General features: G+C 39.2%; 1 protein-coding gene across 7 annotated transcripts in view; it reads left to right on the top strand.

Moving 5' to 3' along the window:
- Positions 1-15,507, top strand: part of PHACTR4 (phosphatase and actin regulator 4) — a 102,511-nt gene that overhangs the window by 25,232 nt on the left and 61,772 nt on the right. For 6 of the 7 annotated variants that reach the window (XM_024766823.1, XM_024766825.1, XM_024766831.1 and 3 more), the window contains exon 2: positions 1,861-1,914. The exons of the other annotated variant lie outside the window; for it this stretch is intronic. In XM_024766823.1, coding sequence (XP_024622591.1) covers positions 1,899-1,914 — 16 coding nt within the window. In that variant the 5' untranslated portion in view covers positions 1,861-1,898. The remainder of the gene's footprint in view (positions 1-1,860; positions 1,915-15,507) is intronic. 7 annotated transcript variants of the gene reach the window in all.

A 15,507-nucleotide genomic window follows, 5' to 3' on the forward strand; every position in this document is an offset into this window, starting at 1 on the left:
GGAACCATCCTAGTGATAAGTTCATACCATATTCTGAGGTTTTTGCCAGGGTGTTAAATCCTGTATCTTCGGAGAGTGATCAATAACTTTATGTTCTGGTTCTGATGTTCAAGCACCCTCAGAATTCACATTTGCTCTCACTTAGCCCCTGCCAGTACATGCTGGCTAAGTCTTGCAGCTCCTTCGGGTTATAATTCCTTTGTGATCTTATCAGGCACAAAGTATCTGGGCTGGGTTATGCCCTGACCTACTACAAGTTAGGAGGCATGGAGGTGGCAGATCCTGAGGGGACATTGTTTACTGAGCAGGGTGGGGAGGCCTCTGCATTATCTTCAAGTGCGGGAAGAGTGCTAGCTCTTACAGAGATGGTGAGCCACTTTCGCAGTTTCAAGGGCACTATCGCATTCAAGATATTGGAGGGGCATCAACTCAGTTGTCTCCATCTAATGTATTAGGGTCTCATTCTTTCCCAGTCAGGGACCTGACGTGGCATAGCATACCTCCCTTGGCTGAGAGTTAACCTTCCTTGGTGCTCGGCTACTCTGTTGATTAACGCTTGGGCCTGGTCTCCAGCTTTTTCTCTCCTGCTGCCACAGAAAAGAGCCTCTTTAGAAATTACCAGGAGACCCTGGGGTGTTCATATTTGACTTTCTTTTTTTTACTTATTGATGCTTGCTTACTTATTTATTTAGGCTGCGCCACACAGCTTGTGGGATTTTAGTTCCCAACCAGGGATTGAACCCCGGCCCTCGCCAGTGAAAGCATGGAGTCCTAACCGCTGGACTGCCAGGGAATTCCCCATATTTGACTTTCAGTTGATTGTTAATCACTCTTAGCTTTTTGTTATCTTCTTCTAGAGCATCAGTTAAGTTTAGTAATAGCCGTTCAATTCCATTGTCATTATAGTTATTTCCCCCTTACTCTTCAAGTGCCTCATCAATTCAAACAACTAGATCATTCTGTCCATAGATAGATCATCATTATTTACCACTAGTGAAAGTTTAAGAATTGTACCAGCACCTTGTGCCAGGGATTATCGGGTTACCTACCACCACCAGTGGGGTCCTCAGTGCCATCTAGTCTGTGAGCGATTCAACTCCAAAACCCCTTCACAGTCCTAATTTTCTCAGATCACTGCCAGCCCCCACTGTTAGTAGGTTATATTCTCTGAAAAGCAGACTCTGAATTGGAGTTTAGTATTCAAATTGTTAACTAAGGAGTGCCCTTGGGATCAAAACTATGAAAGAGATAAAAAAGCAAGATTGGGCAGATTCGATCCTTGTTTTGATTAAGGGTGAGGGAGGTTGAATATATTTATTCGACTTTTTTCAAAATTTTTTTGTTTTATTTTAATACTTGAGCATTTTTAACTTACTGAACTACTTTCTACTTTCCTCAAGCAAAACCAATTCCTTCATTCTATGATATCCTCATGTGCTTTCCCAGATGTTTATGTGAATTTTGTGAGTTTTGTTTGTTTGGGGTTTTTTTTGCATAAAAATTTGGCTTTTTGCTGCTCTCTCTCCTTCCCTCCCTTCTTCCCTCGCCCCTTCCCCACCCCTCCCTTTTTCCCTTTGTCCCCCCTCCCTAAAAAATAAAAAAAATTTTTTTTAACTTGCTTTTTTCCTTACACTCCAGTAAATTCAAGATGGAGATTGGAAAGGGAACTTATATCTGTACCTCAACCCCCTTAAAATAAATCCCAGTTGGCAATGTTCTCACTTAATAAGTTGTACATTTCTATAATGTTCTAGTTTTAAACTATAATCAGTGTTACTGAATTGGGTTTATATTTTAAGAAATATAAAAGGTGATGGATTTTATGTTTTAAGTATATCATTTACTTTTTTCTCTTTTTAGAAACTATATACCACCTCCCTAAACTGGTTAATAGTGGCATGGAAGATCCATTTGGTGAGTATCACCTACATTTTTCTTAGTAAATAATATTTGTGTTTTATCCTTACCTCCATTAAAGCTTTGAGAATAAATTGATTTTTTTCATGTTTAGTATGCTAAGCTCTCTAGTTTATCAGTTCTCAAACTTTTTGGCCTTAGGATCCCTTTATACTCTGAAGTATAATTGAGGGCCCCAAAGAGCTTTGTTTGTATGATTTATATCTTTGATATTTACTATATTACAAATTAAAATAGACATTTAAAAATATTAATTCATTTCAAAATAACATTAATAAACCCATTATATGTTACATAAATAAAATTTTTTAATGAAAAATAACTCCCCAAATAAAAAAGAGCAACAAGAAGAGTGGCATTGTTTTACATTTTGCAAATCTCTTTAATGTCTGGTTTAATAGAAGACAGCTGGATTCACATATCTGCTTCTGCATTTAATCTGTTTTGTTATCACATACCCTGTAGACTCTGGAGAATTGACTGATTGGAGCTAATGAGAGTGAAAAGGAAAATAACACTTTTGTAATATAAAAAGTAATTCTGACATTGCTATGTGTCATCTCTAGTAGTTCCTAGACCACACTTTGAGACCTAATGCTCTAGAATGTTAGTTACTTCAAATACAGCAAAGAACCAGTTGGCAAGTTAGAATAATAAGTTTTAAATTCTGTAACAACATGGTTAAGGGAGTATAAATCTAGTAGATACACAAAGGTTTTTTTTTTTTTTTTACACAAAGGTTTTGTATCTACCTTTTTGACTAAAAAGTCAGTCACTGTGTATTGAACTCTGTTTTCCTATTGACTGCAATTTCAAAGAGAGATACGGTCTGAGATAGTTAGTAGGCCAGTTTGAACACTTGTGCCTTGGGGTGTTTATTGAAGCTTTTTGAAAACTATTGATGTTTCTTTAGTATCCGTAGAGTTATATCCGTGCTTTAAAAAGTTTCTCTGTAGGAGAGAAATGGTATTTCTACCATGTTTTAAAATTCTCTAAGATGAGACATCTTAGCTGCTTTCCAGGCTTTTATTTTATTTTTTATCATTGTGTTCTGAATCCACAGCATTTTATTTATTTATTTATTTTTGGCTGCGTTGGGTCTTCATTGCTGTGCACAGGCTTTCTCTAGTTGCGGCGAGTGAGGGCTAGTTGCAGTGCATAGGCTTCTCATTGTGGTGGCTTCTCTTTTTGCGGAGCACAGGCTATAGGCACGTGGGCTTCAGTAGTCATGGTGCACGGGCTTAGTTGCTCCGCGGCATGTGGGATCTTCCCAGGCCAGGGATTGAACCCATGTCCCCTGCATTGGCAGGCGGATTCCTAACCACTGCGCCACCAGGGAAGTCCCCAGACTTTTAAACTATTAAGCTACTCACCTTGCCTACATGTTATTGGAAATACTTTTTAAAATTTGTCCTGTGGTCATCTAGAAAGCCCTTTGGGGGAAAACTTCACAATTCCAGTGTCATTGCCGTACAGCTTCATTAGAATTGTTGAACCACAGCTGAAACAAGCCTTCTATTAATTTTTAGTTCCCCCCGATACCATTTAGAATTTTAAAAGTAAAGGTGGTGTGTAAAAACTTAAGGAGCCTTTCCATTATCTTAAGTTGCAGGAAACTTTGTAGTTTTTTAGGTTTAACACGTTGTATATCCTTAAATTTACATTAATCACTATGCTAATGAGTATGTAAAACATTCTTGTACATTGATGCATATTGTACCTCCCACAATTAAAAGCGTGACAGTCAAAAAAACCCAAAAAACCCACATATTATACACTTGGAAGACTAGTTAGGACGTACTTCCCACTTTATATGCATCAGCAAAAAAAAAGCAACCAGAGAAAGTTTTCCTTGTTTAACCTCATTATGCTAGAGGCAGGTTTTGTTTTTGGTTTTGTTTTTTTAAAGGATAGGTACTTTTATTTTATTTATTTATTATTATTATTTTTTTGGCTGCGTTGGGTCTTCATTGCTGTGCGCGGGCTTTCTCTAGTTGTGGTGAGCAGGGGGGCTACTCTTTGTTGCAGTGCGCTGGGCTTCTCATTGTGGTGGCTTCTCTTGTGGAGCAAGGGCTCCAGGCACGCAGGCTTCAGTAGTTGTGGTGCACCCTGTATCGGCAGGCGGACTCTCAACCACTGCGCCACCAGGGAAGCCCAAGAGGCAGGTTTTGATTCGAGCATTTTGTGCTTCTTCACCAAATGGGGAAAAGTCTGAATCTCATTTTATGGCAGTGTAACTTGAAGTAGCAGTGTAAAAAAGGTTCCAAATTTACATTCTACTCACACACAGTTACTGTAGATGACTGAAATTAGGCTCTTTGGGCACCTGGTACAAGTAAGTAATCAGGTAGCTCAGATTAATAGCTTGTTGTCTTGCTTTGAAAAGACTGTTGTTGAAAACCTTGCCAGATCAGAATTTCTCCTCTGATTTTAATGACCCTAAATGGCTTCTTTAGGAGTTGGGCTTTTTTCACCCTGTAGTGTACATTGCATCTAGCTCATCAGTGAAATCCTTATTTTGAACACTAGAGGGCAGTCAGTACTTTATTCATAAATTTGCAGTTTCTTTACAAATTAATTCTTAAGGGCGTTATTTATGAACAATTTGGTGAATCGAGTTGATATAGTTGCCTGGTGACAAATCCTAAAGAACATGTTCATATGATAAACTAGCGTAACATACGACAACTCCAAGGGCTTTTATGGGAAACATTTTTTTTCTGCTGAGTGACCTCCTTACCTCACCTAACTTAAACATAACTTAAATGGAATTTAATCTAATTAATTAAACTTATTATTAAGCTAATTAAATTCAACTTAAATTTAAATATAATTTAAATTTACTAGAGAATACCAAAGGGAAAGTTGCTATGGAAGTTATAGTTGGCTGGTAGTCAGTTGAAATATAAATTAATATGTGCTTTTGATCACTAATATGAGAAAAGGTTTGTCTTCTGTGCTAGTGAGAGGATTTTTTCCTCTTATATTTTTATTTATTTATTTATTTATTATTTTTGGCTGCATTGGGTCTTTGTTGCGGTGCGCAGGCTTCTCATTGCGGTGGCTTCTCTTGTTGCGGAGCACGGGCTCTAGGCGCGCGGGCTTCAGTAGTTGCAGCACGGTGGGCTCAGTAGTTGTGCTCTTGGGCTCTAGAGCGCAGGCTCAGTAGTTGTGGTGCACAGGCTTAGTTGCTCCGCAGCATGTGGGATCTTCCCAGACCAGGGCTCGAACCCGTGTCCTCTACACTGGCAGGCGGATTCTTAACCACTGCACCACTAGGGAAGCCCTTATACTTTATTTTTATTTTTTAAATTTAATTTGGTTATATTCCCTGTGTTGTACAATATATCCTTGTAGCTTATTTTATGCATAATAGTTTGTAGGGTTTTTTTTTAATTGTTCACAAAACATACATATGATAAGAATCTGGTTTATTGAGTTATGGTCCACTCAGTGCCATTTGAAAAGGAAAAGAATTCTGAATGTAAAATGAATTTGTTTCTAAGAAGATGGAGCCCCTGGAAGATGGTTGATAATTTTGTTACAGTTAGGTTAACTAACAGTTATGTAGATACATTGAAAAAGAATTATTTGTTGCATTCTGAAAATTAAAGTGAGAGATTTTTACCCATCACATTCTAGTGGGACAGACCTAAGGCCTCTAGGACCTTTCTTACATGGACAGATGTTTACACATTTTATTATATAATATTCTAAAATCACATTGTTAATGCCACCACTGATCTCACCAGAAAAGTCTTTAAATATTGGGAAGTTGGCAGGCTCACTCTAGTGGATATGTTTTCCAAAATTAGAATTTTCTCTTGAAAGCTTGACATATATCACTGGCAACAAGTACTGTCAGTTTTATTTGTAGAGACAGGCTCCATTCATTTTTGAGAAAATATCTGTGAAATATCTAAGCTTGAACAAAATAGTTTGTCATTCAGTCTTTCCAGTAAAAGCGGTACTTCATGAAACTGGCCAGTTCAGCTTGCAACTCAATTACACAGGTGCCTTTCCTGAAGGTAACCATTGTACTTACCATTTCATCATGCAAAATAGTAAAAAGACACATAGAGGGCTTGAGATTCATTAAAACTAATAATAGTGTTTACGGCTTTATCAGGGATATTCTTAAATTGGCATTATTTTTAACTGGAATTATGTAGTGGTGAAGATTATGCGTCCTACTACAGTTTGGTGCTACTGCCTTGATATGTGTGAAGGTGCCAGCAGTTTTGCTCACCATTGCTTTTGTACCCTTAGTATCAGTGTCAACATGGTGAAAAAGGCAACTAATTCTTTAGTATTATTAAGTATATCATTGTACCTCTTGGGTCCTGAAAGGATCTTGGGGGATACCCAGACATCAGTGGACCATACCTGCTTCAGTTTCCTAATTTTCAGAGTCTCTTCTGTGGAAGTCATGGACAGAGTCAAGACTTAGTCCTGGAAATTGTTTTGGGCAGGGCTTCAATCTTGGACACTTGGCAGAAGTATGGTCAGAGAGAGTGAGCTGCTCTGTGGTCTCTCCTAAGTTGATCACGACCTACCTGAAGCTTTTAGGAATAAGTTAAAGAACACTTCTGTGGGTGAAACGAGTGTTCTGAGCTCATTAGGCAGCTCAGTATTTTGAGAAGAAATTCACCAGCATTTAGTCAAGATGAGCTCACCTGGGCACTATCTTCTTATCTTTAAAAAGAGAGTAAATGGCAGCAGAGATCTTGGTGACAATAGCCTTCAGTTTGTCTCTTGAGTCACACTGCTCCAATATGGACAGGTGTCTTCCTGTGTGGTACACAGCTGTCATCCTGGGGTATTCTTATTCACCTGGGAACTCTGCTTCTCTCCTGTGTTGGCTCTTTTGTTTCCTAAATCCCATGTCTTCTGCTTTCTTTCTTTTATTTTTAATATTTATTTATTTATTTATGGCTCCGTCAGGTCTTATTTGTGGCGCTTGGGCTTAGTTGCCCCACAGCATGTGGGATCTTAGTTCCCTGACCAGGGACAAACCTGCGTCCCCTGCTTTGGAAGGTGGATTCCTAACCACTGGACCACCAGGGAACTCCCTCTTCTTCTTTCTTTTTTTTTTTTTTTTTTTTTTTTTTACAATAGCTGCTTGATGATGGACTCCTGAAATAGTTCTCTAATTTTCATATCTTTTTTTCTTTAGCTCTATCTCCTGAAAGATTTCTTCATCTTTATATTCTATTAAATTTTTCTTTTCAGGCTTCCCTGGTGGCGCGGTGGCTGAGAGTCTGCCTGCCCATGCAGGGGCCACGGGTTCATGCCCCGGTCTGGGAAGATCCCACATGCCGCGGAGCGGCTGGGCCTGTGAGCCATGGCCGCTGAGCCTGCGCGTCTGGAGCCTGAGCTCTGCAATGGGAGAGGCCACAACAGTGAGAGGCCTGCGTACAGCAAAAAAAAAAAAAAAATTTCTTTTCTACTATTATGTTTTTTAATTTCTAGGAGTTCTTTTTTTTTTTAGATTTTTTTTTGATGTGGACCATTTTTAAAGTCTTTATTGAATTTGTTACAATATTGCTTCTGCTTTATGTTTTGGTTTTTTAGCCTCAAGGCCACTTCTGATCTTAGCTCCCTGACGAGGAATCGAACCCACACCCCCTGCATTGGAAGGCGAAGTCTTAACCACTGGACCGCCAGGGAAGTCCCTAGGAGGTCTTTTTTATTCTCTGAATATTTCTTTCATAATATTCTTTATTGTTTCAACAGATTTACTTTGCCCTGCATAGGCTCTTTTCCCCCAAAGTTGTTTTCCTTTGTTTGTTTTGATCTCTCTTATGTAAGAGTTTTCCTCTGAAGTCTAGTAATAATTAGCTGTCTGCTTGTGATTAAGAGTGGTGAGCTTTAAATTAGAAGCTTTAAATGCATAGGCTGGTTGCCTTTGGGCCTTACTATAGTGTGAGCTTCTTGTCCCTATTGTTGAGGAACATGTCTGTTATCAGTATCAGGGTTCAAGGGGCGGAGTCTTCTCATCACTGGGGTAAAGGGTGATGAAGACTGGGAGGGTTGCTGCATTCAGTATTCATTATGTTCACTCAATTCCCCTCAGTTTTTCATGCTCTGTTCCCACCGTCAACCGCCTTTTGAGTCCCCCAGTCCAGAGACCATTTGTTTTATGCCTTCCAGAAAACAGGCCTCCAGAATTCTGCCAGGGTTGGTATGGGACAGACATTCAAGGTCATGGAGTGGGGAAGGTGGTAAAGGAATCAAACAGCTTTTATCCTGATTCTCCTTATTTTATTCCCTTTCCTTTCAAAGGGACCTGGTAGAATACAGTGAAAGTATTCATTGTTAATTTATATTGGTATAAGCTACTAGTTTTCTTTTTTAAAGTAAGGGCTACACTGTACATAAGTGCTGGGGGAAGACAGGGTCCAGAGAAAATACGTATACATTTTAAGCTACTGTGATGCTTCATACCCCGCTACTTTTAAAAATGGCTTATTCCTGCTTCTGCTTTCTTCCTCCCTTCTCAAATGTTTATGGGTTAACAGCCATTCTCTCTGTAGCACACCCAGGAAAAGGGACTGAAACCCTGGCATATGAAACTTCTTCTAAAAGGTTTTTTGGGGTAGGAGAGGATCTGTATATACTAAATTGCCTTCTCAAAATGTTTTAAATTTTCTAACAACTTCATTAAGTTTCTATATACCCTCCCTTCCACAGAAGAGAGCACAGTTTGTTGAAAAAAAAATTTTTGGTTGTGTTTGATGAAATAATTATTTAATGAGATAGATTGTTGGTGTGAAGCCTGAATTTCAAGCTAGGTGCAAAGGCTTTATTCATATGCATGGTATTCTGGGAACAGATTAAACAGATTAAACAAGGTAATAGCACCTTTAGATTAGAATTTGTATCACATAGGAAATACGAGAATCAGTTTGTTGAAGTGGAAAACAGAAACCATATCCTAAACAAATCAAGTCAATTGTTTTCTTCCTATTCTGAATCTGAATTTATAAATCATTATTATGTTTTAAAGGGGGTTTTCCTAACCTTTCAAGGACATTTGTTAAGGAACCATGCTCAAGGCTAATGCATTTCACTTAAGTTCACGGGAAAATTTTTTGTGATGTTATCATGTTATTAGTACTTGAAGCTCAAAATATGCTAATAACACAGCCCTTCCCTCCCTTCTCTTTAAGAATGAAGGCAAAATATGAACTTAATTAGTTTTGAGATTCTTAAGGTGTAGGAGATAAATTCCTCTGGAATTAAACAATGCCAAAAATGATGTTACTTCTATTTTTCTCCCTGTGGTGTTCAATAGAAATTTAATATAGCATTATTATATGTATATTAAATATCTTCTGTCATCTTATTTCCTGTTAAGAGTATAACTTATGAAGGGCAAGATCTTTTTACTGTTATATCCTACTGCTCAATAGTAGGCAATATTTGTATGTATTTCTTATAGTGGTTTTAAATTTTCTGCATAAGATAGAATTAACAATCTTAAGGGAAATAGAGTGCATAGAACACCAGTTTATAGTAGAACACTATGAACTTTAATAACACAGATGCTCTATAATTATTTTTTTCTGTCAATAGAAAAAGATGAGCCATCTTTGTAGTCATGCAAGCCTGAAAAGTAGTGATGCTGACATTCTGGAGCATCTCCCATATCGTCTCACCACTTTTCATCACTTCTGATTGCTACTTACTCCCTAGAAAATCATAGAAAGTATGATAGGTGGACTAAATGTGTAGATGATTTGCCATCTGAATTTATTTCTGCATACTGAGCCCTTCATCAATGTGTCTTGGACAGGGATTTCCCTGGTGGTCCAGTGCTTAAGACTCACGCTCCCAATGCAGGGGGCTGGGGTTCAAGCCCTGGTCAGGGAACTAGATCCTGCATGCATGCTGCAACTAAGAGTCCGCATGCCGCAACTAAGACCCAGCACAGCCAAAATAAATAAATAAATAAATATATTTTTTTAAATGTGTCTTGGACACTACATAGGCAATGATTATAAGAATGAAAATTAAAAGGGAGGGATAGTGGGAATTCCCTGGTGGTCCAGTGGTTAGGACTCTGAGCTTTTGCTACCATAGGCCTGAGTTCAATCCCTGGTCAGGGAACTAAGTAAGATACCCACTAGCTGCGCAGCACGGAAAAAAAAGAAAAAAAAAAAAAAAAAAGAAAGGAAAAAGGTTTTCACTTATCATTTTGTATCTTCCTGTGTGGTTTGCGTTTTCATCTATATACATATATTACTTTTGGTTTTTTAAATGTAAAAAAGGATTTTATCTGGATTGTAGGGTTATGGGTGTTTTAGTTCCTTCTTTGTATTCCTCAGTGTCAAAAATTAAAATATGTAAAATTATTTCTTAAAGGAGGTAAAAGAATAAAAGGGTATTGTTAAAGGGTATTAAAGACTATCATGGTCATTCTACATTCACAGCTTACCTGCTACACCTAAAATTACCACTTTACATCTCTACTTAATAATGTATCCTTTTAAATATATATATGTTTTATTCTTCCTATGAACTGTCAATAGATTCAGCCTACCCTACCAAACTCCATCATAGTTGACTTGTTCCTCATCCATTCATTTGTTCACTAAACACTAAGCAAAATCAACAAAGCAGTATATCCTAACAGTTAAGCCCTCAGGCTCTGGAGTAAGCAAACTTGGTTTCAGATCCCAGTTCTGCCACTTCGTGGCTGTGTCCTTTTGGGCAGGGCAGTTACTCTCTAATCTTAAGTTTATCCCTAAAGTACGGATATGAATTTTACCTTTCCCACAAGGTTGCTATAAAAATTAAATGGGGACTTCCCTGGTGGCACAGTGGTTAAGAATCTGCGTGCTTGGGACTTCCCTGGTGGCACAGTGGTTGAGAATCAGCCTGCAAATGCAGGGGACACGGGTTCGAGCCCTGGTCCAGGAAATCCCACATGCCGTGGAGCAACTAAGCCTATGCACCACAACTACTGAGCCTGCACTCTAGAGCCCACATGCCACAACTACTGAAGCCTGCATGCCTAGAACCTGAGCTCTGCAACAAGAGAAGCCACTGCAATGAGAAGCCCATGCACCACAACGAAGAGTAGCCCCCGCTCACCGCAACTAGAGAAAGCCCACATGCAGCAACGAAGACCCAACAACAAAGACCCAATGCAGCCATAAATAAATAAATAAATAAAATTTTAAAAAGGAAAAAAAAAAGAATGTGCCTGCCATGCAGGGGATACGGGTTTGAGCCCTGGTCTGGGAAGATCCCACGTGCTGTGGAGCACTTAAGCCTGTGTGCCACAAATACTGAGCCTGTGCTCTAGAGCCCGCGAGCCACAACTACTGAAGCCTGCACACCTAAAGCCCGTGCTCCATAACAAGAGAAGCCACCGCAATGAGAACACACCACAACGAAGAGTAGCCCCTGCTCGCCACAACTAAAGCCCGCATACAGCAATGAAGACCTGACGCAGCCAAAAATAAATAAATAAATAAATTTTTATTAAAAGAATTAAATGAATTAGTACTTATAATGTGCTTAGCATTGTAACCACATAGTGAACATACAGTAGCTGTAATATTCTTATTAATTATGATCACTAATAAGATGTAATCTCTATTCTTATGGAGCTTTTGGTCTGTGTTAAGCAGTTACAAGGTACTCCTTAGAATTCCTTTTTAAAAAAAATAAGTCATTATTAAAAAATTATAAATTTAAAAAAATATAAATTATAAAAAAATATAAATTGAGATACAATTTATATACAATAAAATTTACCCTTTTTAAGTATATAATAGTTCTTTTTTTTGACAAACACGTAAAATCATGTAACTACCACCGCAATCAAGATGAAGAGTACTTCCTTCCATACCAAAAGTTCCCTGCTTACCTTTTGTAGTCAGAATTATACAATATGTAGCCTTTCTTTTTTTTTTGCAGTACACGGGCCTCTCGCTGCTGTGGCCTCTCCCAGCCATGGCTCACGGGCCCAGCCGCTCCGTGGCACGTGGGATCTTCCTGGACCAGGGCACGAACCCATGTTCCCTGCATCAGCAGGCGGAGTCTCAACCACTGCGCCACCAGGGAAGCCCCAATATGTAGCCTTTTGTCTGGTTTTTCACTTAGCATAAAGCTGTCAAGATTCATACATGTTGTCGTATGTATCAGTAGTTCATTCCTTTCATGCCTTTTTTTTCATATTTTTTTTGGTTTTTTTAGTAGATCTTTATTGGAGTATAATTGCTTCACAATACTGTGTTAGTTTCTGTTGCACAACAAAGCGACTCAGCCATATGCACACAGATGTCCCCATATCCCCTCCCTCTTGAGTCTCCCTCCCATCCTCCCTATCCCGCCCCTCTAGGTCATCGCAAAGCACCGAGCCGATCTCCCTGTGCTGTGCTGCTGCTTTCCACCAGCCAACTATTCTACATTCAGTAGTGTATATATGTCGATGCTACTCTCACTTCGCCCCAGCTTCCCCTTCCCACCCCATGTCCTCAAGTCCATTTTATATGTCTACCTCTTTATTCCTGCCCTGCAACTAAGTTCATCAGTACCACTTTTTTTTTTTTTTAGATTCCATATATATGTGTTAGCATACGGTATTTGTTTTTCTCTTTCTGACTTACTTCACTCTGTATGACAGACTCTAGGTCCATCCACCTCACTACAAATAACTCAATTTCGTTTCTTTTTATGGCTGAGTAATATTCTATTGTATATATGTGCCACATCTTTATCCATTCATCTGTCAGTGAACATTTAGGTTGGTTCCGTGTCCTGGCTATTGAAAATAGTGCTGCAATGTACATTGTGGTACATGTCTCTCTTTTTTTTTAATTTATTTATTTTATTTATTGATTTTTGGCTGTGTTGGGTCTTCATTGCTATGCACAAGCTTTCTCTAGTTGCAGCGAGTGGGGGCTACTCTTCATTGTGGTGCGCAGGCTTCTCATTGCAGTGGCTTCTCTTTCTGCGGAGCATGGGCTCTAGGCGCGCGGGCTTCAGTAGTTGCGGCTCACGGGCTCTAGAGCACAGGCTCAGTAGCTGTGGCACATGGACTTAGTTGCTCCGCAGCATGTGGGATCTTCCCGGACCAGGCAGGGCTCGAACCCGTGTCCCCTGCATTGGCAGGCGGATTCTTAACCACTGTGCCACCAGGGAAGCCCTACATGTGTCTTTTTGAATTATGGTTTTCTCAGGGTATGTGCCCAGTAGTGGGATTGCTGGGTCATACAGTAGTTCTATTTTTAGTTTTTTAAGGAACCTCCATACTGTTTTCCATAGTGGTTCTATCAATTTACATTCCCACCAACAGTGCAGGAGGGTTCCCTTTTCATCACACCCTTTCCAGCATTTATTGTTTCTAGATTTTTTGATAATGACCATTCTGACCAGTGTGAAGTGATACCTCATTGTAGTTTTGATTTGCATTTCTCTAATAATTAGTGATGTTGAGCATCTTTTCATGTGCCTCTTGGCCATCTGTATGTCTTCCTTGGTGAAATGTCTATTTAGGTCTTCCTCCCATTTTTAAATTGGATTGTTTGTTTTTTTGATATTGAGCTCCATGAGCTGTTTGTATATTTTGGAGATTAATCCTTTGTCTGTTGTTTCATTTGCAAATATTTTCTCCCATCCCGAGGGTTGTCTTTTTGTCTTGTTTATGGTTTCCTTTGCTGTGCAAAAGCTTTTAAGTTTAATTTTCCATAATGTCATAAAGTTGGAATCATACAGTAGCTTTTTCATACGTAGCTTTTTTTTTTTTTTTTTTTTTTTTACATGGGCCTCTCACTGTTGTGGCCTCTCCCGTTGCGGAGCACAGGCTCTGGACACGCAGGCTCAGCGGCCATGGCTCACGGGCCGAGCCGCTCCGCGGCATGTGGGATCTTCCCAGACCAGGGTACGAACCCGTGTCCCCTGCATCGGCAGGCAGACTCTCAACCACTGCACCACCAGGGAAGCCCCCATACGTAGCTTTTTCAGATTGACTTCTGTCACCTAGTAGTATGCATTTAAGGTTCCTCTTTTCGTGGCTTGATAGCTCTTTTCTTTTTAGCACTGAAAAATATTCCATTGTTTGGATGTATCATGGCTTATTTAACCTACTGAAGAGCATCTTGGTTGCTTCCAAATTATGGCAGTTATGAATAAAGTTGCTATAAACATGTGTGTAGGTTTTGTGTGGATATAAGTTTTCAATCATTTGGGTAAATACCAAGGGTACAGTTGTTGGAATGTATGGTAAGGGTATGTTTAGTTTTTTAAGAAACTGCCATTTGGATGTATCATGGCTTATTTATCCTTTACCTACTGAAGAGCATCTTGGTTGCTTCCAAATTATGGCAGTTATGAATAAAGTTGCTATAAACATGTGTGTAGGTTTTGTGTGGATATAAGTTTTCAATCATTTGGGTAAATACCAAGGGTACAGTTGTTGGAATGTATGGTAAGGGTATGTTTAGTTTTTTAAGAAACTGCCAGATTGTCTTCCTGAGTGGCTGTACTATTTGGTGTTCCCATCAGCAATGAATGAGAGCTCCTGTTGCTCCAGCATTTGGTGCTGTCAGTGTTTTGGATTTTGGCCATTCTAATAGGTGTGTAGCGGTATCTCATTGTGGTTTTAATATGCAGTTTCCTCATGACTAATAATATTGAGTAACTTTTCATGTGTTTATTTGCCATGCATATCTTTTCTCTGATGAAATGTCTGTTCAGATCTTGATCTTTTTAAAAATTGGCTTATTTTCTTATTATTGAGTTGTGAGAGATTTTTGTTTTTTTGCAGTATACGGGCCTCTCACTGCTGTGGCCTCTCCCGCTGCGGAGCACAGGCTCCGGACGCGCAGGCTCAGCGGCCATGGCTCACGGGCCTAGCCACTCCGCGGCATGTGGGATCGTCCCGGACCAGGGCACGAACCCATGTCCCCTGCATCGGCAGGCGGTTTTTCAACCACTGTGCCACCAGGGAAGCCCGTGAGAGTTTTTTACATGGCCCACATACAAGTTCTTTATAAGTGTTACTACACAAATGTTTTTTTCCCAGCCTGTGATTTGTCTTATTAGCAGACGTTTTTAATTGATGAAGTCCATTTTTTTCTTCTTTGGTTAGTGTTCCTTATCTTCTAAGAAATCCTTGTTCAACTCAGGGTCAGAAAGATATTTTTGTTTTTCCTTCAAGATGTTTTATCTTTTCAGGATTTACATATAGGTCAATGATTCTTTTTGAGTTAACTTTTGTATATGGTATGAAGTTGAAAATATTCTCCTTTGTCCACTGCATACTTTTACACCTTTATTAATAAATTCCTGATTAAATAGGTAATTTTCTAGGGAAATATAATTTACTAAAGTGACTCAAGACATGAAAATCCCATATAGACTAACAGGCATGGTCGAAATGTTAAAATGTATCTAAGCCCAGTGAGTTGTTTTTTGTTTGTTTTTATTTTTCTTTTTTGGGCTGTGTCAGGTCTTAGTTGCAGCACACGGGATCTTTGTTGAGGCATGTGCTATCCTTTGTTGCAGCACACGGGCTCTTCATTATGGTGCATAGGCCTCTCTCTAGTTGTGGCAGCGGGTTTTCTCTCTCTAGTT

Source organism: Neophocaena asiaeorientalis, unplaced genomic scaffold (assembly GCF_003031525.2).
Source record: "Neophocaena asiaeorientalis asiaeorientalis breed wild unplaced genomic scaffold, Neophocaena_asiaeorientalis_V1.1 scaffold79, whole genome shotgun sequence".
Classification (NCBI taxonomy): Eukaryota; Metazoa; Chordata; class Mammalia; order Artiodactyla; family Phocoenidae; genus Neophocaena; species Neophocaena asiaeorientalis.